This window comes from Gossypium arboreum, chromosome 10, assembly GCF_025698485.1.
Source record: "Gossypium arboreum isolate Shixiya-1 chromosome 10, ASM2569848v2, whole genome shotgun sequence".
Classification (NCBI taxonomy): Eukaryota; Viridiplantae; Streptophyta; class Magnoliopsida; order Malvales; family Malvaceae; genus Gossypium; species Gossypium arboreum.
The window spans coordinates 93,333,027-93,360,197 of record NC_069079.1 but is presented as its reverse complement, the minus strand read 5'-3'; the positions used below and the strand labels follow the sequence as shown (position 1 = coordinate 93,360,197).

General features: G+C 33.6%; 1 protein-coding gene across 1 annotated transcript; it reads right to left on the bottom strand.

Moving 5' to 3' along the window:
- Positions 1 to 13,681: 13,681 nt before the first annotated feature.
- LOC108455208 (uncharacterized) lies at positions 13,682 to 14,293 on the bottom strand. Its single transcript, XM_017753796.1, has 2 exons — positions 14,085 to 14,293; positions 13,682 to 13,997 (listed from the first exon to the last, which is right to left on the bottom strand). Exons 1-2 carry the CDS (start codon positions 14,291 to 14,293, stop codon positions 13,682 to 13,684), a joined length of 525 nt encoding a protein of 174 aa, XP_017609285.1.
- Between the last annotated feature and the right edge of the window lie 12,878 nt (positions 14,294 to 27,171).

The window sequence follows — 27,171 nt, the reverse complement described above, 5'->3', positions numbered from 1 at the left end:
TGACCTTGTGATCATGGGCCTATACTTGTGATGTATGAAATGTGGTGAAAATTATTTGTGATATGTATGTTAAAATGAGGTTAATACAAAGAAAGTGTGAAAGAGTGAATTAGCCATAAAATTGTTTTGGACAGTAGCAGTGACGTGATTTTGAAAACTCCCGAAAAATAGTATAAATTGAATCAGAAACTGAATGAGAGATGAAATTAAAGCTTAATGAGTCTATTTTCATATAAAAGAAACATAGAAAGCAAAGCAGCTCCATATTTTGAGATATTTATGTTTTCGTGAGACTGATTCAGAATGATTACGTGATCCCCTGTTCTGACTTTGGAAAATCACAAAAATTTGGAGAAAAATAATTAGAGGCTCAAAATTATATTTTTAAAATGCGTAATGAGTCTATTTTCAAGATAAATCAACAAGAACATTATCCGAGATCTGTACTATGAGATGATTATTTTTTAGTGAAGAGAGGTCAGAACTGTCTGAAAGTGAAACAGGGGAAATTTAAATGAATAAACTGTACTAATTGGCTAAACCAAAAATTATGACAATTTTATGGTGGAACGATATGTGAGTCTAGTTTCAGGGGAAATTTACGGATCTTAATTTGGAGCTCTGTAGCTCGAATTATAAATAATTAAGTGACTATGACTCGTGTGGACACTTTGATGTGAACATTTATTAGTAAATTGTGAAATCGTACTTACAAGAATACTATATACATTAAGGATGTGGAATGGAGAGGAGGAGGAGGAAAATAAATATATGTGGAATACATGGAAACTATGGTATATGAAATATTGATATAATGAAATAAATGATATGTGTTTATAAGAAAACAAAAGATAATGTTATGTATCATGACATGTATATATATATATATATGACTAGTCTCAATGTAATGCTTGTTGGGTATGGAATTGAATTGAAATGTTTCAGCAAACATGTTATTCTCATGATCTGAATCGTGGTATTTTATAAGGATATGATCTAGCTTTAAATATGAATGCTTGATGATTAAGCTGAAGATATTTGGTAAGATGATAATCTTGGTATAAATGTATAAGTGGTACTATAATAAACAAGGTAAAACGAGTATGAGAGACACATGTATGATGACATACAAATGCTATGTTTGTGGTTTAATTGAGGATTTATAATCATTAAATGAATACCATGTTATATGCTTTTGATTTTGTATAAGTGTGTAAGAGATCAAGGTTGACCAAAGCTTGGAAAATAGCCTAGGTATATTCCACATGTGCAGAGACACGACCATGTGTCTCACCTGTATGGAACACGACTTTGGGACACGAGCGTGTAGAGCCTTAAAGCATGAAATTTCCAAGATTTTCGTAAGTTCTCGGTTTAGTCCCAAACCCTTTCTAAAGTATGTTTTGGGCTCCGTAGACTCAAATAAGGGACTATGTGTAAGAGATTGAACGCTTTGAAATATGAATAAAATTTTATGGCTCAGATTTTAGTTTAATGTTTGTATGTTTGTCCAGTAACGCCTCGTACCTTAGCCCGCCCTCGGATACAAGTAAGGGTGTTACATTTAGTGGTATCGTAGGCAGGTTTAGTCGATTCTCGACTAACATAGCAAGTGTAAGAGTTTAGTTATACATGCCACAAATATGTGATAGTGTGATGTCTCCCACACTAATAAGGACTATTTTGTTTAAAATGAAATATTCTCCAACCGAGCTACATCGACCATTTGATAGCGATATTGAAGTATTTGAATAAAGTGTAGCTATGATGTGTTAAACTCGAAAGGTATGAATAAGAATTCGTGATATATGTATATGTGATAATATGTGAGATGAAAGTTTATATAGTGATATATTTATTCATATTTGTTTGGCCTTCCTATGCTGTTGCATGCTTGACTAAATTAATTAGTAAATGTGATGATTAAAGTTATTCAAAATTCATAGAATGTATGAGTGAGTGCACTTGTTTGAAATGAGATAATTGGAAATTTTATGGAAGACAGGTATGAATAATAAATTGTTTGAAGTGGATAGTATGATTATAATGACATATGTGGATAATGAAAAAAATGTGTCATATAGATATATGTCAGAATCGAGTTAGAGACTGTACGACCTCACCCCCTTACCGATGAGGTGTATATAACGGAAATTCATGAGAATCATGTTGACTATGTTCCTAAGTGTGGAATCAAAGAGTTCAGTGATAAAATAATTATAGATATGACCAGAGTCTGAGAATGGTTGACAGGTGAAGGACAGAGTTAGAGAAATATCAGAGTTTACTGAGTTATCTTAGGATTCAAATTGATGACAGAGTGTTTCTGAAAGTATCGTCTTGAAAACAATTAGTTAGTAATGCTGGAAATTATGAGAAAGATACTAAACCTCACTCCGGTAAGATTTTCGAGGACGAAAATCTCTGAAGGGGGGAGAGTTGTAATAGCCCAAAATTGGGTCTAGTTGGAACAGAAGTTTCGGGACCACAAAATCTGAGATATAAATAATTATTTTATGATTATTTTGAGGTCTATGATATGATTGCATGATTGTGTGAAAATTTCGTGAAGAAATTCTATACATAAAGTGCTTAATTCGAAGTTAGGGACTAAATTGAATAAGTTGCAAAACTTGCATTCTAGAAGTTTCTAGTATGAACTTGATTTGAAATATTAATTAGGAGGTCTTAAATATCAATTTGACCAATTTCTAAGTTATGGACAAAATTGGACATGGATGGAATTTTGGAAAGTTTAGTAGTAAGGGTATTTTGGTCATTTAGGGTAAAATGCATTAAAATACAAAATTAAAAGCCAATTTGGCTCATCTTCTTCACCATGGACGTGTATACCAAGGAGACTCCATGGCTAGGGTTTTCAAGCTTCTCAAGCTCAATTGTCACAGTTCTAACCCGCTTTTCAAGTTCTTTATGTTTTGGAGTCCCTAGAACTTGATTTAGCTTATGCTAGCAATAATTCAACCTAGGGTTCATATTTGGAAAAATACCCATAGGTAAAATTTGTGTATTCTGGTGTTTTATGATACAATATGAGGTTTTAAATTATGTTAGACAACTTGTGCTACTCGGTTTTAAGTGAAAACGAGCAAAAGGGCTTAATCGGTAAAAATACCTAATAGTCATAAGTATATGTTAGAGTGAGAATTTGATGTTGCCATAGAAGGGAAAAGTGATCATCATGTCATAAAACATAATAATAAGGGATGAAGTTTAATTCCCGAGCCTAGGGGCAAAAGTGTAAATATGCAAAAGGTTAGGGGCAAAATTGTAATTTTTCCAAAGTTTGAGTTAAGGACTGTTTTGAATATTACATTAATTAAATAAGTAAAATATGATGTTTTAGATCCCAGAAAACGAGATTTGAACCTAGAATGAGAGAAAAATCAAAAATTGGGAAAGTTGGTAAAATGGCCGTTTTAAAATCAAGGTAAGTTCATATGTATAATAAGCATTAATTTATGCATGTTTCAATGTAAAATTGATATATTTACTATGATCTGCGAGGTGTTGAAAGTATGTAAGTTGGTATGATAATAATACAACAATAATGCTATAATTTATATTTGAAAGTTAAATTTAGTGAATTAATTGAATTATGTTAAATTAAATGATTATGGTGCCAAGTTTATGAATTCATTTAGAAATATGTCTATGGTACATGAAGTGCATTGAATTATCATACATAAATGTGATATCAATGATTATGGATATTATGGGAAATTGTAAGTTCATATGATTTTTAATAAGACAATGTGTAATTTAAGGTTATTATGCTGATATTAAATGAGATGTAAGTTTATATGTAAGTAATACATCACTATTACTTGTATTATGATATTTTATAAAAATATTGGAAATATGTTTGTGGATAATTACTTGATTGGTGAAATTTTTGGAAAAGAGAGAAAATCCCTTGAACCTTCTGGAAGATTGGATGATACAGATGGTATGTAGCTAGGTCACATGTATAGTGCTGAGTGCACATCATGTGTACAAGAGAGCTACAAGACATTATGATGTAGCTAGGTCGCATGGGTGATACTATGTGTACACCATGTAGACAAGAGAGCTACGGGATATATGTAGCTAGGTCGCATGCGTGGTTCCAAGTGAAGGACACCATGTAGACAAGAGAGCTACGAGATAAACTGGCTAGGTCACATGGGTGGTACTAAGTGTTCACCATGTGTACAAGAGAGCCGAACTATATGATGGGTGGAGCTATGTTCAAACCACCAAGTATCGAGGATTGATCTGAAGTGTTCAACAGAGACTCTCTATGTATTGCTTTGTGAGTTTTGTGATGAATCATGCAGAACTTGGTTATGTGAATGGTGTGTTCATTAAGTGACCAGGATGTGGTAAGGTTATAAACAAGTAAGTTATACATGAGGATGATTTTATGGTGACCTTGTGATCATGGGCCTATACTTGTGATGTATGAAATGTGGTGAAAATGATTTGTGATATGTATGTTAAAATGAGGTTAATACAAAGAACGTGTGAAAGAGTGAATTAGCCATAAAACTGTTTTGGACAGTAGCAGTGACGTGGTTTTGAAAAATCACCAAAACTAGTATAAATTGAATCAGAGACTGAATGAGAGATGAAATTAAATCTTAATGAGTCTATTTTCATATAAAAGAAACATAGAAAGCAAAGGAGATCCATATTTTGAGATATTTATGTTTTCGTGAGACTGATTTAGAATGATTACGTGATCCCCTGTTCTGATTTTTGAAAATCACAAAAATTTGGAGAAAAATAATTAGAGGCTCAAAATTATATTTTTAAAATCCGTAATGAGTCTATTTTCAAGATAAGTCAACAAGAACATTATCCGAGTTCTGTACTATGAGATGATTATTTTTAGTGAAGAGAGGTCGAATCGTCGAAAGTGAAACAGGGAAATTTTAATGAATAAATTGTACTAATTGGCTAAACCAAAAAATATGAAAATTTTATGGTGGAACGATATGTGAGTCTGGTTTCAGGGGAAATTTACGGTTCTTAATTTGGAGCTATGTAGCTCGAATTATAAATAATTAAGTGTCTATGACTCGTGTGGACAGTTTGATGTGAACATTTATTAGTAAATTGTGAAATCGTACTTACAAGAATGCTATATAAATTAAGGATGTGGAATGGAGAGAAGGAGGAGGAAAATAAATATATGTGGAATACATGGAAACTATGGTATATGAAATATTGATATAATGAAATAAATGATATGTGTTTATAAGAAAACAGAAAGAGAATGTTATGTATCATGAAATGTATATATATATATATATGACTAGTCTCAATGTAATGCTTGTTGGGTATGGAATTGAATTGAAATGTTTCAGGCAAACATGTTATTCTGCGCATCTGAATGGTGGTATTTTATAAAGATATTATCTAGCTTTAAATATGAATGCTTGATGATTAAGCTGAAGATATTTGGTAAGAAGATAATCTTGGTATAAATGTATAAGTGGTACTATAATAAACAAGGTAAAACGAGTATGAGAGACACATGTATGATAACATACAAATACTATGTTTGTGGTTTAATTGAGGATTTATAATCATTAAATGAATACCATGTTATATGCTTTTGATTTTGTATAAGTGTGTAAGAGATCAAGGTTGACCAAAGCTTGGAAAATAGCCTAGGTATATTCCACATGAGAGACACGACCATGTGTCTCAAAGTGTATGGAACACGACTTTGGGACACGGCGTGTAGAGCCTTAAAGCATGAAATTTCCAAGAATTTTGTAAGTTCTCGGTTTAGTCCCAAACCCTTTCTAAAGTATGTTTTGGGCTCCGTAGACTCAAATAAGGGACTATGTGTAAGAGATTGAACGCTTTGAAATATGAATAAAATTTTATGGCTCGTATTTTAGTTTAATGTTTGTATGTTTGTCTGGTAATGCCTCGTACCTTAGCCCGGCCTCGGATGCAAGTAAGGGGTATTACATTTAGTGGTATCAGAGTAGGTTTAGTCGATTCTCGGACTAACATAGCAACTGTAAGAGTTTAGTTATACATGCCACAAATATGTGATAGTGTGATGTCTCCCGACACTAATAAGGACTATTTTGTTTAAAATGAAATATTCTCCAACCGAGCTACATCTGACCATTTGATAGCGATATTGAAGTATTTGAATAAAGTGTAGCTATGATGTGTTAAACTCGGAAAGGTATGAATAAGAATTCGTGATATATGTATATGTGATAATATGTGAGATGAAAGTTTATATAGTGATATATTTATTCATATTTGTTTGGCCTTCATATGCTGTTGCATGCTTGACTAAATTAATTAGTAAATGTGATGATTAAAGTTATTCAATATTCATAGAATGTATGAGTGAGTGCACTTGTTTGAAATGAGATAATTGGAAATTTTATGTAAGATGTATGAATAATAAATTGTTTGAGGTGGATAGTATGATTATAATGACATATGTGGATAATGAAAAAATGTGTCATATAGATATATGTCGAATCGAGTTAGAGACTGCATGCGACCTCACCCCTTACCGATGAGGTGTATATAATGAAATTCATGAGAATCATGTTGACTATGTTCCTAAGTGTGGAATCAAAGAGTTCAAGTGATAAAATAATTATAGATATGACCGAGTCCGAGAATGGTTGATGTGAAGGACGAGTTAGAGAAATATCGAGTTTATTGAGTTATCTTGGGATTCAAATTGATGACAGAGTGTTTCGAAAGTATCGCCTTGAAAACAATTAGTTAGTAATGCTGGAAATTATGAGAAAGATACTAAACCTCATTCCGTAAGATTTTCGAGGACGAAAATCTCGAAGGGGGGAGAGTTGTAATAGCCCAAAATTGGGTCTAGTTGGAACAGAGGTTTCGGGACCACAAAATCTGAGATATAAATAATTATTTTATGATTATTTTGAGGTCTATGATATGATTGCATTATTGTGTGAAAATTTCGTGAAGAAATTCTATGCATAAAGTGCTTAATTCGAAGTTAGGGACTAAATTGAATAAGTTGCAAAACTTGCATTCTAGAAGTTTCTAGTATGAAATTGATTTGAAATATTAATTAGGAGGTCTTAAATATCAATTTGACCAATTTCTAAGTTATGGAAAAAAATTGGATATGGATGGAATTTTTGGAAAGTTTAGTAGTAAGGGTATTTTGGTCATTTAGGGGTAAAATGAATTAAAATACAAAATTAAAAGCCAATTTGGCTCATCTTCTTCACCATGGACGTGTATACCAAGGGAGACTCCATGGCTAGGGTTTTCAAGCTTCCCAAGCGCAATTGTAAGTCCGTTCTAACCCCGTTTTTCAAGTTCTTTACTTTTTTGGAGTCCCGGTAACTTGATTTAGCTTATGCTAGCAAGAATTCAACCTAGGGTTCATATTTGGAAAAATACCCATAGGTAAAATTTGTGTATTCTGGTGTTTTATGATACAATATGAGGTTTTAAATTATGTTAGACAACTTGTGCTACTCGGTTTTAAGTGAAAACGAGCAAAAGGGCTTAATCGGTAAAAATACCTAATAGTCATAAGTATATGTTAGAGTGAGAATTTGATGTTGCCATAGAAGGGAAAAGTGATCATCATGTCATAAAACATAATAATAAGGGATGAAGTTTAATTCCCGAGCCTAGGGGCAAAAGTGTAAATATGCAAAAGTTTAGGGGCAAAATTGTAATTTTTCCAAAGTTTGAGTTAAGGACTGTTTTGAATATTACATTAATTAAATAAGTAAAATATGATGTTTTAGATCCCAGAAAATGAGATTTGAACCTAGAATGAGAGAAAAATCGAAAATTGGGAAAGTTGGTAAAATGGCCGTTTTAATATCAAGGTAAGTTCATATGTATAATAAGCATTAATTTATGCATGTTTCAATGTAAAATTGATATATTTACTATGATCTCCGAGGTGTTGAAAGTATGTAAGTTGGTATGATAATAATACAACAATAATGTCAGAATTTATATTTGAATGTTAAATTTAGTGAATTAATTGAATTATGTTAAATTAAATGATTATGGTGCCAAGTTTATGAATTGATTTAAAAATATGTCTCGGTACATGAAGTGCATTGAATTATCATACATAAATGTGATTTCTATGATTATAGATATTATGGGAAATTGTAAGTTCATATGATTTTAATAAGACAATGTGTAATTTAATGTTATTATGTTGATATTAAATGAGATGTAAGTTTATATGTAAGTAATACATCACTATTACTTGTATTATGATATTTTATAAAAATATTGGAAATATGTTTGTGGATAATTACTTGATTGGTGAAATTGTTGGAAAAGAGAGAAATCCCGGTTGAACCTTCGGAAAGATTGGATGATACAGATGGTATGTAGCTAGGTCACATGTATAGTGCTGAGTGCACATCATGTGTACAAGAGAGCTACAAGACATTATGATGTAGCTAGGTCGCATGGGTGATACTATGTGTACAACATGTAGACAAGAGAGCTACGGGATATATGTAGCTAGGTTGCATGCGTGGTTCCAAGTGAAGGACACCATGTAGACAAGAGAGCTACGAGATAAACTGGCTAGGTCACATGGGTGGTACTAAGTGTTCACCATGTGTACAAGAGAGCCGAACTATATGATGGGTGGAGCTATGTGTTGAAACCACCAAGTATCGAGGATTGATCCAAGTGTTCAACGGAGACTCTCTATGTATTGCTTTGTGAGTTTTGTGATGAATATGTGCAGAACTTGGTTATGTGAATGATGTGTTCATTAAGTGACCAGGATGTGGTAAGGTTATAAACAAGTAAGTTATACATGAGGATGATTTTATGGTGACCTTGTGATCATGGGCCTATACTTGTGATGTATGAAATGTGGTGAAAATAATTTGTGATATGTATGTTAAAATGAGGTTAATACAAAGAAAGTGTGAAAGAGTGAATTAGCCATAAAACTGTTTTGGACAGTAGCAGTGATGTGATTTTGAAAAATCACGAAAAATAGTATAAATTGAATCAGAGACTGAATGAGAGATGAAATTAAAGCTTAATGAGTCTATTTTCATATAAAAGAAACATAGAATGCAAATTAGTTCCATATATTGAGATATTTATGTTTTCGTGAGACTGATTCAGAATGATTATGTGATCCCCTGTTCTGACTTTGGAAAATCACAAAAATTTGGAGAAAAATAATTAGAGGCTCAAAATTATATTTTTAAAATCCATAATGAGTCTATTTTCAAGATAAATCAACAAGAACATTATCCGAGTTCCGTACTATGAGATGATAATTTTTTAGTGAAGAGAGGTCAGACCTGTCAAAAAGTGAAACAGGGGAAATTTTAATGAATAAACTGTACTAATTGGCTAAACCAAAAATTATGAAAATTTTATGGTGGAACGATATGTGAGTCTAGTTTCAGGGGAAATTTACGGATCTTAATTTGGAGCTCTGTAGCTCAAATTATAAATAATTAAGTGACTATGACTCGTGTGGACAGTTTGATGTGAACATTTATTAGTAAATTGTGAAATCATACTTACAAGAATGCTATATACATTAAGGATGTGGAATGGAGAGGAGGAAGAGGAAAATAAATATATGTAGAATACATGGAAACTATGGTATTGAAATATTGATATAATGAAATAAATGATATGTGTTTATAAGAAAACAAGAAGAGAATGTTATGTATCATGACATGTATATATATATATATATATATGACTAGTCTCAATGTAATGCTTGTTGGGTATGGAATTGAATTGAATTGTTTCAAGCAAACATGTTATTCTGCGCATCTGAATGGTGGTATTTTATAAAGATATGATCTAGCTTTAAATATGAATGCTTGATGATTAAGCTGAAGATATTTGGTAAGATGATAATCTTGGTATAAATGTATAAGTGGTACTATAATAAACAAGGTAAAACGAGTATGAGAGACACATGTATGATGACATACAAATGCTATGTTTGTGGTTTAATTGAGGATTTATAATCATTAAATGAATACCATGTTATATGCTTTTGATTTTGTATAAGTGTGTAAGAGATCAAGGTTGACCAAAGCTTGGAAAATAGCCTAGGTATATTCCACAGTGCAGAGACACGACCATGTGTCTCAAATTGTATGGAACACGACTTTAGGACACGGCGTGTGGAGCTTTAAAGCATGAAATTTCCAAGATTTTTGTAAGTTCTCGGTTTAGTCCCAAACCCTTTCTAAAGTATGTTTTGGGCTCCGTAGACTCAAATAAGGGACTATGTGTAAGAGAATGAACGCTTTGAAATATGAATAAAATTTTATGGCTCGTATTTTAGTTTAATGTTTGTATGTTTGTCTGGTAACGCCTCGTACCTTAGCCCGGCCTCGGATACAAGTAAGGGGTGTTACAACATAGTATTTGATAAATAACTATCAAAGGATGCCATAGCATCTTTCAACTATGACCTTAGTTCTATTTATATTGATACCATCCTGTCTTTTAGCCATGGTCTTACTTGTTTCTGGCAAATTCCCATAGTGTCTTTCAAATACGGTCTTATTCATTTTCGTCATGTTGCCATAGCGTCTTTTAGCTATGGTCTTATTCGTTTTTGTCATGTTGCCTTAACTGTAATGCCCCTTACCCGTGTTCTACTCCGAAAAAAGGTACAAGACATTACCGGAACATAACACACGCAATCGTACGAAATCATGACGTAGATTTTCTTTATATCCAAGTTAAAACAATTCAAATTTCATACTTAATCATGCATCCTCAAACCTTATAGCTTGAACGATATTAATTAATATCAATGGCCATATACAAAATGAGCAATCAAATATTGAAGGCTAACATTTTAGGCCAAATTAATTATGACATAAAACAAAATAGCTAAGTCCTCTATACATGCCATAATCCAAAATATTGTTTTCAAAATACCAAAAGAGTGTTGATAGTGTGAATGGATCTCCAACGATCTCTGAACCCCGAGCTGGCTTGGTAACACTATAAGACGAAGGAAAGGAAAGAGAGTAAGTATAAAGCTTACCAAGTAAGTAGTAAATAATAAACAATTTGTCAACATGATTCTCAAGGTAAAACAATCACAATTGTACAATTACTCATTTTCAGGTTAAGCTGTTTTCTTGAGTCACAGTCACTAAATCATTTATATCTGGAGCTACAGAACTCCAAATTAAGATCCGTTAATTTTTCCAAAAACTAGACTCACATATATTCTTATCACAAAATTTTCATAATTTTTTGTTTACCAAATTAGTACAGTTTATTCATTAAAGTTACTCCTATTCCACTATCTAACAGTTCCGACCTCTCTTCACTAAAAATTATTTATCTCATGGTACGGGACTCCAAATTAAGAACAGCTAATTTTATCATAAACTAGACTCACATATATTCTTACCATAAAATTTTCAGAATTTTTAGTTTATCCAATCAACAAAGTTTATTCATTAGAGATACCCCTATTTCACTGTCTGACAGTTCTGATCTTTTTTCACTAAAAATTATTTATCTCACGGTACAGGTCTCAGATGTTGTCCTCGTCAATTCCTCTTGAATATAGACTCATCAAGAATTTTAAGAATGCAAATTATGACCCATAATTGTTTTTTTTACATTTTTTAATAATTTTCTCAAATCAGAATAGGGGATTCCAAAATTATTCTAACCCTATTTCACAAAAATCCAATTATCACAGAATATGAAATTCTTTTTCCTTCACCATTTATTTTATGAGAAAATAAACTCATTAAGATTTAATTTCATATCTTATTCAACCTCTAATTCAATTTCTGCCATTTTTTGTAATTTTTCAAAGTCACACAATTGCTGCTGTTCAAAACTGTTTTATTACAAAATTTCATTTTTACATAATTTCACTTACTCCATTCTATCTTACCAAAAGATTCACTCAACTATCGAGCATATTGCTCACAACTTTTCACATCGATATACCTGCACTTTTTCATCACATAGTCATGTACATATGTATTTTCACTTAGTAAATTTCTCATTGAACTCACCGGAATAATAACAAATACCCGGTGGCCTGTGCATATACCACCCTTGTAACCGAAGCTCTCTGGTACGCATAGTAGTCTGTACTTAGTACTACACATGCGACCTATCAAACCCAAAAAGCTTCTAACCTCGGTTACATTCTTTGGAGGTTCCCAATCAACAATCACTTAAACTTTGCTCGGATCAACCCGAATACCATCACCCGAAACTAGATGTCCCAAAAATCCAACTTCATGAAGCCAAAATTCACTTTTACTGAATTTAGCGAACAATTTCTTTTCTCTCAAAATCTGTAATAATGTTCTCAAGTGTTCGGCATGCTCAGACTTATCTCGAGAATAAATCAATATGTCATCTATGAACACAACCACAAACTTATCCAAATATGGCCGAAAGATTCAGTTCATCAAATTCATAAAAATGGCCGAAGCATTAGTTAAACCGAAAGGCATCATAAGAAATTCATAGTGTCCATACCTCGTTCTGAAAGCGGTTTTTTGCACATTTGACTCTTTAACTCTCAACTGATAGTAACCGGATCTGAAATCTATCTTTGAAAACACTGTTTCCCTTACAAATTGTCGAACAAATCATCAATTCTTGGCAACAGATACTTGTTCTCTATAGTCACCTTGTTGAGTTGTCGGTAGTCAATACAAAGTCTTATAGATCCGTCTTTTTTCTTTGCAAACAATACGGGAGCAGCCCAGGGAGAGAAACTCGGTCTCACAGACCCCTAATCTATTAGCTCTTGAAACTGAGTCCTTAATTCTTTCAATTCAGTCTGAGCCATTTTATACGGAGCAATCGAGATCGGTGCAGTCCCAGGCAACAAATCAATGGCAAACTCTACCTCTCTAATCGGAGGCAACCTAGGCAATTCTTTTGGAAATACATCTGGGAATTCACAGACTATTGGCACTGATTCAAGCCTCGACTCAGACATCCTGGTATTCAATACATATGCAAGATAAGCTTCACACCCTTTTCTTATGTATCTCTGAGCAGACATGTGCAAAATCACCATAGGCAATTTATTTGATTCATCTGTTTCAACCCAAAGAATCTCACCATTTTAACATTTCAACTCAAGGGTTTTCTGTCTACAATTTACCTTGGCATCATGTAATGTCAACCAATCCATACCCAGAATGACATCAAACTCATCAATTGGTAACAACATCAGATTAGCCAGAAAATAGTGACCTTGAATCATCAAAGGACAATTCTATCAAACCTTATCTACTAACACATATTTGCCTAAGGGGTTTGACACTTTAATCATAAATTCAGTAAGCTCTATAGGCAAACTCTTACTAGATACTAAATTCTCGCAAACATAGGAATGAATAGATCTAGGATCAATCAATGCAATAACAGTAGTATCATAAAGAGAAAATGTACCAGTAATCATATCGGGAGATGACGCCTCCTCACGAGCACGTATGGCATAAGCTTTAGTAGGTGCTCTAGCTTCCGATTTCCCAGTTTAATCCTTCATCACACTTTTACTACTAGCTCCACTTCCAATATTTCTCAGAGGTCTACCTCTATTAGTAGTGCTAGTCTGTTTAACATTCTAAAATTTTTCTTTTTGAACCCTTTTTGGACAATCCTTAATATAATGTTATGGAGAACCACACCTGAAACAACCACGACTAATCGCCCAACACTCACCTTGATGTTGCTTACCACAATGCTGACACTCAAGTCTATTAGGCCTCACGTTGCCCACACTTGCCATTGAAGTAGCTTGAGCTTTAGAACCCGAGTATGATCTCCCACGGTCTCGGTGCGAATATCCAGCTGAAACCGTCAATCGAGGATTCATCTCTTTGGAATTCTTTGACTGAGATTGGAACAACTTACTCATTGGCCTCTTTCTTGCATCTCTGGCTGCAATCACAGCTTTTATCTTTTCTTTGTTCAGCTCTTCGGCTTTACTAGCTCAATCGACCAATACCATAAACTCTTTCAACTCTAAGATCCCAACTAATAGTCTGATGTCTTCATTTAACCCATCCTCAAACCTCTTGCACATAATAGCTTCGGTAGACACACACTCCTGAGCATACTTGCTAAGTCGAACAAATTCATGTTCATATTCTACCACAGACATTTTACCTTGTTTCAGCTCGAGAAACTCTTTCCATATCTGATCAATGAACCTCTGGCTTATGTACTTCATTCTGAATTCTTCTTGGAAAAAATCCCATGTAACCTTTTCTTTTGGAACCATAGATACCAGTGTCTTCCACCAATGATATGCTGAATCCCTCAGTAAAGATATAATACATTTTAAACATTCTTCGGAAGTGCAAGAAAGCTCATCAAATACCCTGATAAAATTCTCAAGCCAAAACTCTGCTTTCTCAGGATCATCATCTATAGTAGCCCTGAATTCTTTAGCCTCTTACTCTCGAATTTTATCAACTAGAGGCTTTTTCAATCTTACCATTTCGGCACCTTGAAGAACTATGGGAACCGGTTAGGGAATAGGAGGGGGTGGAGGAGGTTGAGCATTCGGATTTGCTCGAACAAATTCTGTATACCAATTATTCATCATACGGAGGAAGGTTTCCCGAGCTCCATCTCCCTGATCAAGTGTCTCAGGTCTACTCTAAGCTGGAGCGGCCCCTCATGTGGGAGCCGATGCATTACTTTCTACATCGCAACTATAGCTCGGTTGGGATCCATTTACTATATGAAAACACAATTTAAATTGATAGGAGTCATCACACTATCACAGTATATTTATGGCATGTATAGATAGACTTTCACATAGGCTACGTAAATCTGAAAACCGACTAAACTATAGCTCTAATACCACTAAAATGTAACACCCCTTACCCATGTTCTACACTAGAACAGGGTACAAGACATTACCAGAACACAACACATGCAATCATACGAAACCATGACGTAGATTTTTTTTATATATATATCCAAGTTAAAACAATTCAAATTTCATACTTAGTCATGCATCCTCATGCCTTATAGCTTGAACGATATTAATTAATATCAATGGTCATATACAAAATGAGCTATCAAATATTGAAGGCTAACATTTTAGGCCAAATTAATTATGACATAAAATAAAATAACTAAGTCCTCTATACATGCCATAATCCAAAATATTGTTTTCAAAATACCAAAAGAGTGTTGATAATGTGAATGGATCTCCAATGATCTCTGAACTCCGAGCTGGCTTGGTGACACTATAAGACAAAGGAAATGAAAGAGAGTAAGCATAATGCTTAGTAAGTAAGTACGTAAATAATAAACAATTTGTCAACATGATTCTCAAGGTAAAACAATCACAATTGTACAATTACTCATTTTCAGGTTAAGCTGTTTTCTTGAGTCACAGTCACTAAATCATTTATATCTGGAGCTACAGAACTCCAAATTAAGATCCGTTAATTTTTCTAGAAATTATACTCACATATATTCTTACCATAAAATTTTAATAATTTTTGGTTTAGCCATTTAGTACAGTTTATTCATTAAAGTTACCCCTATTTCACTATCCAATAGTTCCGACCTCTCTTCACTAAAATTATTTATCTCATGGTACGAGACTCCAAATTGAGAATCCCTAGTTTTTTCAGAAACTAGACTCATATATATTCTTACCATAAAATTTTCAAAATTTTTAGTTTATCCAATTAGTAAATTTTATTCATTAAAAATACCCCTATTTCACTATCTAACAATTCCAATCTTTCTTCACTAAAAATTATTTATCTCATGGTACAGATCTCTGATGTTGTCCCCGTTAATTCCTCTTGAACATAGACTTATCAAGGATTTTAATCATGCAAATTATGGCCCATAATTATTTTTTTTACAAATTTTAATGATTTTCTCAAGTCAAAATAGGGGATTCCAAAATCATTCTGACCCTAGCTCACAAAAATCCAATTATTATAGAATATGAAATTCTTTTGCCTTCACCGTTTCTTTTATGAGAAAATAAACTCATTAAGATTTATTTTCATATCTTATTCAACCTCTAATTCAATTTCTACCATTTTTTGTGATTTTTCAAAGTTACATAACTGCTACTGTCCAAAACTATTTTATTACAAAATTTCATTTTTACGTAATTCCACTTACTCCATTCTATTTTACCAAAAGATTCACTCAACTATCGAGCACATTGCTCACAACTTTTCACATCGATATACCTAGACTTTTTCATCACATAGTCATATACATATGTATTTTCACTTAGTAAATTTCTCGTTGAACTCATCAGAATAATAACAGATACTCGGTGGCCTGTGCATATACCACCCTTGTAACCGAAGCTCTTTGGTACGCATAGTAGTCTGCACTTAGTACTACACATGTGACCTATCAATCTGGAACATGTAGTAGGCTGTACTTAGTACTACACATGTGACTTATCCATCTGATACACGTAGTAGCCTGCACTTAGTACTACACATGTGATCAAAGTTAACGGGTACGTAAAGTAGCCTGCACTTAGTACTACACACGTGACCTAACCATCTGATACACGTAGTAGCCTGCACTTAGTACGGCACACGTGATCAAAACTATCGGGTACGCATAGTAGCCTACTCTTAGTACTACACATGTGACCTAACAATCTGATACACGTAGTAGCCTGCACTTAGTACTACACACGTGACCTAAAACTATCTTAAACACATAGTAGCCTGCATACAGTACTACAGATGTGTTCTTACAATGGATCATTCGTATCTCTTCTATTCCAAAGGTTCAATCGGGAAATTCTTCACTTTTCAACATTTTACTAACTCGTTCTTAGTCAATCCCAATTCGTAGTTTACATCAATTGATCATTCTATAGGCAGCCACATCTCATCTAGTAACAAAAGATAATATCATAAAAAGAATTGAAATATTATTTACGTACAAAGTTACCTCGGTGCAAAATATAGAAATTTTGCAATTTAGTCTACAATTTTTTCCTTTCCCAGATCAAGGTTGATTCCACGTCTTTCTTGTTCTATAATATACATTTGACTTATTAAAATTCTCACATTATTCAAATTAACCCAAAAACATCCTATGGAAAAATTTACAATTTTGCCCCTAAAGTTTCACAAAATTATGATTTTACCCCTAGGTTCGGGAAATAATTTTTATTAAATTTTCTTGTATTTTAGCCTTAGACAAACCATTTTCATAACTATAGCTGTGAACAATTTGCATTAAATCACACACTTACACGCATTTTACACTTTTTTACAAACTAATCCTTTTATGCAATTTCAACAAAAATCACTTAGTAAAAGTTGTTTATCACACTCCAAACATTCATATTCTTCCATAAAACATCAAAATACATGCATGTCATACATGGGTAAAATTTTAAATATAAACCCTGGCTCAAAATACTGGTGGTAATAGGTAAACCGAGCTACGAGGATGTCAAAAATGTAAAGAACATTAAAAACAGAGCTAAAACGGACTTACAATCGAGTTTGGAAGCTTGAAAAACCCTAGCTATGTCTTCCTCATGTGAAATTCGACCAAGGGGTTGAAGATGGACAAAAATTGGCTTTTAATTTTGTTTTTAATTCATTTTAATAACTAAATGACCAAAATACCCTTAATGAAAAACTTTGGAAACATGCCTAACCATGTCCATTTTTTTCCACCAACTTAACCAATGGTCTAATTACTATATAAGGACCTCCAATTTAAAATTTCATAAAAATTGGACACGTCTAACAAGTAGAACTCAACTTTTTCACTTTTTACAATTTAGTCCTTTTGACTAAATTGAGTCCCCGAACGTCAAAATTTTCAAACAAAACTTTTACAAGATAATTCCATAATAATCTAGAACATAAAAATACATTTTTCTATGTCAGATTTGTGGTCTCGAAACCACTGTTCTGACTAGATAAAAAATCGAGCTGTTACAATAATGTCTTTCAACTATGGTCTTATTCGTTTTCGTCGTGTTGATGATAACATATATTTATAAACACAAACACATAAATAATTAAATTAAAATCAATATAAATATAATAATCCTAATATGAACTTACCTAAACCGATTCTGTAGACGACTCCAACGTCTAATCAACAATTTTTCATTTCCCATGTTTATCAATCAACTGGTTCATTTCTTGATCTAAATATATTAAGTTTATCCAATTAATCGATTCAAATATCATAAAATACTTAAATTCACATATTTGACCTTTTATCAACATTTTACACTTTTACCCTAAACTTTTACCTTTAGTCCATAAATTTGAAACTTTCAAATTAAACACATTTAATCCCAAACCACATTAGCTGAATTTCACATAGTCCTTGTACAACCCATATTTAACACATTTTCACATGAATTTCATCTAATTTTACTATTTTAACAATCTAGCCCCTAAATACAAAATTAACAAAATCTACTTAATCAGATAGTCCTTAAACATTTCATAACATCCAAATCTAACAATTTATACCAAAAGCATCTACAATTAATCAACGAAAAGTTTTAAAATCTTTACCAGTTTTGAAATCAAAGATACCAGTCAGTTGGATCTAATTGCAACAATATCAAGAACATAAAATTTACGAAAAATGAATTTACAAAGGCTTACCATACATGAACAAAACCAAGGCCGAACCTTCAAGCTTCATAACCATGGGAGATGATGCTTTTCTTTTATGTTTTTTTTACTATTTTAACATTTAATTAATTTAATAATATTAATATAAAACATATAAATTTTAATCCAATTCTTCCACTTACCGTCTAAGATTTATGTAACACCCCTCACCCGTATTCAACGCCGGAATAGGGTTACGGAGCATTACCAAACATATAATACAATTGCACATACATTTTCTCATACATTTTCAATTTCATGCAAATATCAATCAACTACATTCATATTGTCCCAAATACGAGCCTAAGAGGCCCAAAACAAGCACTCGGGGTGGTTCGGGACTAAATCGATAATTCTAAAAACTTTTAGAACACTTAGAAAATTTTCTCAAAAACAAGGGACACACGCCCCGTGTGGCCCGACTAGTCTCTCACATGGCCAAAGGCACGCCTGTGTCGCAGGCCATGTAGACATTCAAAATAGAAGCACATGGTCGTGTCCCAGCCCGTGTCTGATCCCGTGTAACTCTCTAACTTGGGTCAAACAGCCAACACACACGCCCATGTGGCTAGCCCATGTGCGCTAAAAATGGCCATATATGGTCGTGTGTCAGGCCGTGTGCTAGGCCATGCCAAACATGTAGGGCATACTCACTTATGCCACACGGCCAAGTCACATGCCCGTGTGTGAGGCCGTGTGGAGCATACTGACTTGATTTTAATTTCAACACTAGGGGACACACGGCCATATAACATAACCGTGTGTTATACACGGTTGAGACTCACGCCCGTGTCTCTGCGCATGTGGACAAAAATAGGCTATTTACCAAGCCAATTTGCCACCCAAAATTGTACATTCCTAAACCAAATTCAAAGGCACCAAAACAAGGCATAAATAGGCATTAAAACAACCTCAACCAAGCATCATTTATGCCATTTCAGTACCAACAATGTACAATACACACAATATCAAATTATGCCATTCAAAAATCATACCAAAACTTACTTTCATAATTCATCAACAATGATCAATCTCAATTATGCATTAATGTCTAGATTCACTAGCATACTAATATTCATAACTCAGCCATTTCCTATCTATAATTCTAGTTATTCACAAGTATCACATATCCAACATTCAAAAACATCACCCAAATCATATACACATATTTATATGTACATTGTGACAGCCTTAAAACGACCCTAGTCGGAATGTGGTTTCGGGACCACAAAACTGAGGCATAAAAATAATTTGATATTTATTTTGATGCCTATAATATGAGTTAACTCATGTGTGACATTTTTGATGCTTTAATTTAGAGTTATAAATGTGAATTTCACTAGAAAGGACCTAGTAGTAAACTTTAAAAGTATGAGGGGGAAATGTGTAATGACTAGTTGATCATGCATGCAAAAATGAGGGGTTTGCATGTCAACTTCCCCATTTATTAGCTAATGGCCGGCCATGACAAGGGTGTATGGGCTAAACATGTCATGAAACATGTTTTGTTGGTGCATTAGGGAGAAACAATAAACAAATAAGTATGGGTGATAAAGAAAGAAAAAAAAATGTGTGTGTGTGAGTGAAACCCCCTTGCCGTGTATTGAGGAAAAGAGAAGAAAAAAAAATTTGTTCATCCATTTTTTCTCCCTTGACCGAAAATACTAGAGGAAGGAAGGAATTTTGCTTCATGTTTGGTTTGGAAGAGGATTAGGAAGAGGTTGGCTATACTTGCATCAAGATTAAGGTATGTTTGAGGTTGTGCCATGAGATTCATGCATGTTTTTAGTTGCTAGCTTGATGTTCTTGTTAGCCCATGGTTCAAATCTTTGCTATGTCACAGGAATGAAATTCGCCAAAGTGAATATGGTGTTAATGCCATTGCATGCTAAATATCAAGCTTGATAATGAAACATGTGATGGGGATTGAGGACTCTTAGATTTTCTTTTAGCATTTTAGAAGGAGATACTAAGTTCTTTGTTTAATCATGACTAAAATTATGGTGTTGTGGTATTCGCCATGGTATATCCATAAGTATGATTCATGCATGTTGCATGGTAAGTAAGATTTAAGCTTTGGATATGTGTGTATATTTGGATATAAGCCACTTGAGAATTCGCCCTTGCACCTACATGAATATATGTTTGCACATGATGTATTGGTATGACATATATACTATTTCAAGTGTATATTTGCTTGTGATGATGTTTGGTTATGAAGTAAATGAGAGAGGTGTATTGAGCTACGATATGTAATGCGTTAGTAGTAAAATGTATGCTATTTTGTGTGGTATTAAGTGTATAATTGGCCTCAACATGGACATGTATATTCGCCACATGAGGGGAAATTGGTGTGCATGCATTCGGTTAGAGGCAAGCATATTGATGCCTATTCTTGGCTTAGAAAATTGACTAAGAGGAATATTAACTAATGTGTTGAGTTCGATTCATGATTTCGCATACAAATGCGACTTTGATGCCTAATGAGTATATATATTGACTAAGTACCTTGAATTCCTCTTCGATGCTCAAATGATTAAATCGATTTATTTGTCAAATTAAGCTCAAGAGCAAAGGGAGCTAAATCCGATAAAGGGAAGGAAAAAGTAGTCGAGTAGCCGTCGAAATCGCTCGACAACATCCAAGGTAAGTCTTGAGTAATGACCCTACTTGAATTATATTGAAATCATGCTCCTTGTGTGTGGCTATTGAGCGAAATTGTAAAGGTTTGATAAATATTTTGTGTTAGAGCCTTAGTAACGAAAATGAATTATGGATGTGTCTTGATTATTGATATATGTGTAAATGAACATTGGAATGATATCCGGCTAAGTCCCAAGGCAATTATGCTAGTAATTATATCCGGGCTAAGACCAAAGGCATTCGTATGAAGTTGTTATATCCGGGCTAAGACCAAGGCATTTGTGCAAGTTACCAAATCCGGGTTAAGACCAGAAGGCAATCGTCTGAATCACTATAACCGGCTAGGTCCCTAAGACAATCGAGCGAGTCGCTATATCCGATTAAATCCCGAAGGTACGTGATTCGAAGTGAGCAATCTTGCTGTAAAAATTTCAGTTTATACACTTGTGAAAATTCCAGCAATGAGGTATGTTTGTATGTGCTTGAATTAGTTGAGTCCTTACAAGTAAGTATGCGCCATTGATAAACGAGCTCCGCCTTTAGCTAAGTTGTTCTTTTGTGTATGAACATAAGGGTCGGTAATGTGAAATAAGTATGATTATGGGAATGTGTATTAATAAAGTGATTCATTTAGCCATGTGAATGTAATACGTTAGTCAAAGCTGATTCCATTGCTTGAGACTTACTAAGCATTAAAATGCTTACCCCGTTGCTTTGGCTCTCTGTTTTTTTAGGTTTCGCTCGTTAGCTATCGGATTCGGGATCAACGAAGTCGAAGTCATCCACACTATCAAAGCCCCCTTTTGGTACAATTTTGGTTGATCTTTGAAATGGCATGTATAGGACTACCCTTTTGTTGCGTTTTAAGTACTTTTGTGATGTATGTGTGTACGACCATGCGAAAATGGCTCGTAAAAGTGGAGTATGGCATTAGACCATTTGTGCTTATGTATATATGTATGGTTTTATGATGTGACTACGGACTGAATGGAAGTGTGAGCAAATGATCAGCCATTGGAATGGCTAAAAATGATTATATGTGGACCTATGTATGACAAAACTCTAGTTGGTCCATAGAAACCACGAAATAGGTAAGGTTTACCTGAAAAAACAGATGCTGACAGCAGCAGTGGTGTGGATTTGAAAAATCACTAAAAATTGTAGGAATGGAATTAAATAGTGAATAAATTATGTAAATGAACCTTGATGAATCTACTTTCATATGGAAGAAACGAAATGGTCATATGAATTATATGTCAAGAGATATTAAAGTTCTCGTGAAACAGGGACAGAACGGTTTTTGGATCCCCTATTCCGAATTTAGAAATTCATTGTAAATTAACCAGAGATAATTAGGAGTCATTCCATATATGTATAGATTTATATCTGAGTCTAGTTTCTATAGAAACAAACGGCATCAGTATTGAAGCCCTGTACAGGGAGATATCCAATTAAACGCATACGAAGGTCAGTGTAGTCGATCCCTGCAACAGGGAGACTTTAACTAATAAACTGTACTAATTGGCTCAACCAAAAATTCTATAAAAAAATCTGTAGATGGAAATATGAGTCTAGTTTCAGGGAAAAATTACGAAACAAATTTTCGAGCTTTGAAACTCAAGATATGATTTTTAAGGCGACACTGATGCAGTAACCAGCTTGTCTGGAAATTTCTAAATGGACTGTGAAGATAGTTAAACTAAGTTTGTGTGCACCTTGTGTTCGATTCCGGTAACGGACTCGGGTACGGGGTGTTACATACATGATTCAAGCATACTCAAATAAGCCAACTTATATGGCAATATACAAAACCAAACTTAGAACATTTAAAAGGCAACTCAAATGGAATATACCAAAATAACCAAAGTCCATATACATGGCATATACTCAAAACATAAGCTCAAAAGGTACCAAAGTGATAGTAGGATAGTGTGACAAAGTCTCTGACAATCCCCAAATCTGAGCTAGCTTTGAAATCACAGTAAAACACAGTGAAATAAACAAAGTAAGCTATATAGCTTAGTAATATCATATGAAATAAATTTAATCTTAACATAATTATACAAATTATCAAATTGAACATATCAAGATGTAGTTCATTTAACTAACAAACCTTTCACATTTTCAATCATACACAACTTCTTCGATTTAAGCTTATACGGTTCATGTACATACGTGTACCATTTTGTATCAATCTCATACACAACCACGTACTTCATTACCTATTGAGCCATTCAGAATACTATCAGATACATGGGAAACTCGCACCCAAAGTGCCACATATATAGCCGAAGCTATCTTAATATCATATCACCTATATTGCTTACATTAGAGCTATCACTTGGCTTGCTCACACAAGCTGTCAGTCAAGACATAGCTACACGGTGCTGCTCCTACAAGCTGTCAAGTAGCAGCAACACATGTAGGTATACTCAGCCACTGGTAGGACGTACAGGATCAGCACCCAGATCACATAATCACAAAACCCCTAATGACATGTCATTCATATCCTAATCTATTCCTAAGGTTCAACTGAGATTTTCACGTTTGTTGAATCATCATCAAACATGTCTGTAGTCTTATATTCATAGTTTATGCAATATCAAAGCATTTAACATATATTCACAATGAAACTTATTACATACGAATTTACCTCGAATGTAAAAATGACTAAATTGATCTATTAGTCAAGAACATTGTCTTTCCCTCGATCTAGATCCGAGTTTCACTTTTCTTGATCTAAATGTAATCAGAATTAACTTATTTAATTATCTTTGTATTCAATTTAGTCCAAAATTCAAAATGTTTAAAAACTGTTAGTCCTTATTTCATAAACTCACAAATTCATGAAATTCAATACTAACCCATGCTAGCAGAATTACTATTATGTCCCTAGCAGCCCATATTTTTCACTTATTTCACATTTTAATCACAATGTTTCCACATTTCACAATTTAATCCCTAATTTGTATTGGCACTAAAAATCACTTAACAAAACTTGTATAATTCACAACAAACATTCATAATATATCAAGAAACTTCAAAACTCATACATATTCATCAATGGAAACATCTTAAACCTTTAACGGTTTTGCAAATTAGTCCATGGGCTAGCTAGACCTTGTTGCAACAATCTCAAAAACATAAAAATCATTAAAAAGGGGACAAAAATAGACTTACAATTGAGCATCAAAGTTACCGAACCCTAACAAGCCTTCATGAACATTTCTTTCTTCTAATTTCGGTGATGCAGAAGATGAATGAACCAAATTTTGTTTTTGTTTAATTTAATTTAAATTATTTTACTAAATTACAAAATTAACCTTGTTTTAAAATATTAAAAATCACTTAATATATGCCCATAATTGTCCATTCACAATTGAAATGGTCTAATTACAACATAAGGACCTTCTATTTAATATTCCATAGCTATTTAATACCTTTAACTATTAGAATATCACTTTTGCACTTTATGTGATTTAGCCCTTTTTATCAAATTGACCAATCAAACGATAAAATTTCTTAATGAAATTTTCACACAGACATATTATCATGCTGTAGACATTAAAATAATAATAAAATAATTATTTTGACTTCAAATTTGTTGTCCCAAAACCACTGTTTTGATTTGACTAAAAGCAGGCTGTTACAACTCTCTCATTAGGGATTTGCGTCCCTGAAAATCTTACCAGCAAAAGGGTTAGGGTATTATTTTCTCATAGCTTCCTCGGGTTCCCACGTAGCCTCTTCGACCCCATGACGTTGCCACAAGACTTTCACCAAAGCTATGTGTTTATTTTTCAAATCTTTAACCTCTCGAGCTAAAATTCTGATCAGTTCTTCGTTGTAAGTCATGTCGAGTTGAATTTCAATTTCTACCAGAGAAATTACATGTGAAGGACCCAATCTATATCGACGCAACATTGACACATGAAACACATTGTGGGTTTTCTCTAACTCAATCGGTAAAGATAGCTGATATGCCACTGAACTTATTCTTTCAATGATCTCATACGACCCGATGAATCATGGACTTATTTTACCTTTACGACCAAATCGAAGGATTTTCTTCCATGGAGACACTTTTAGAATTACTTTATCACCAATCTGAAATTCAATAACTTTCCATTTTAAATCCACGTACGATTTCTATCAATCTGAAGCTGGTTTTAGACTGTCGCGATTTACTTTCACTTTATCTTCAGTCTCTCAGATCAAATCAACCCCGTGAACTTTTCTTTCACTAGGTTCTATCCAGTACAACGGAGTTCAGCATTTGCGACCATACAAAACTTCATACGGTGCCATTTTTATGCTCGATTGAAAGCTGTTGTTATACATAAATTCAACCAATGCCAAATATTTCTCCTAATTGCCTTCTAATCCCAACACGCAACAACGAAGCATATCTTCGAGAATCTAAATTACTCTCTCAGACTGTCTGTCAGTTTATGGATGAAATGCTGTACTAAAATTCAACCTTATACTAAGAGCTTCTTGTAGTTTCTTCCAAAACTGCAATGAAAACCTCGAATCTCTATCTAAAATAATCAAAACTAGCACCTCGTGCAATCTAACAATCTCAGTTATGTACAATTCAGCCAATTTATCAAAGGAATAGTTTGTATGAACCAGAATGAAATGTGCAGACTTTGTTAGTCGATCTATGACAACCCAAATAGCATCTTTCTTCTTCGGAGACAGGGGTAATCCTAATACAAAATCCATCGTAACTCTATCCCATTTTCACTCTAGTATCATCACAGGCTGTAACAATCCCGAAGTCACTTGATGTTCGGCTTTGACTTGTTGACAAACTAAACATCTCGACACAAATTCTGAAATGTCTCTTTTCATGCCCGACCACCAGTACAATTGTTTCAAATCATTGTACATTTTGGTACTCCCCAGATGAATAGATAAAGAACCATAATGTGCTTCGTACAAAATTTTCTGAATGAGCTTAGAATTTTTTGGTATACAGATTCTACCTCGATACATTAAGCAATCGTTGAACCCGATCTGATAATCTGAATCACTAATCGATTCACATTGCATTCTTTTGGTTTGCAACTCGGTATCACACTTTTGAGCTTCACAAATTTGCTGAAGAAAAATTGGTTTAGCTTTTAATTCGGCTAATATCGATCCATCATTAGACAAAGATATCTTTGTATTCATCGCTTTCAAACCAAACAAATTTTACTCAAAGCATCTGTGACTACATTTGCTTTTCTCAGATGATAATCAATTACTAACTCATAATTTTTCAATAGCTCAAGCCATCTCCGTTGTTGCAAATTCAAATATTTTTGAGTCATTATATACTTCAAACTCTTGTGTTTGGTAAAGATGTGACACTTTTCACTGTACAAATGAGCCAACTCTAAATCGCGTGTCAGATAGTTTTTTTCATGCGGTTTCAACTGTCTGGAAGCATAAGCTATAACTTTTCCTTCTTGCATCAAAATACAACCCAAAGCATTTAATGACGCGTCGTTATAAATGTGACGGCCCTAATTTGGCCCTAGTCGAAAAATGGTTTCGGGACCATAAAACCGAGTCATAAAAATAATTAACCGTTATAATTTATGCTTACTGTATGTGTACATGCACGTGTGAAAGTTTCATGTTTTAATTTGGTCAATTGTATGTGAAATTATTAAATAGGACTTATGTGAGAAAATTCTAAAATGTGATAGGTTAATCTTAAGTGGCCTATTAATGCATGTGACAAAGAGGATGGACTTGCATGTCAAATATTCATTTTATTTAGGTAGTGGCCGGCAATGATGATATGTTATATAGAATATATGTATTATTTAATTATAATGGCTTTATAATTTTAATTTAG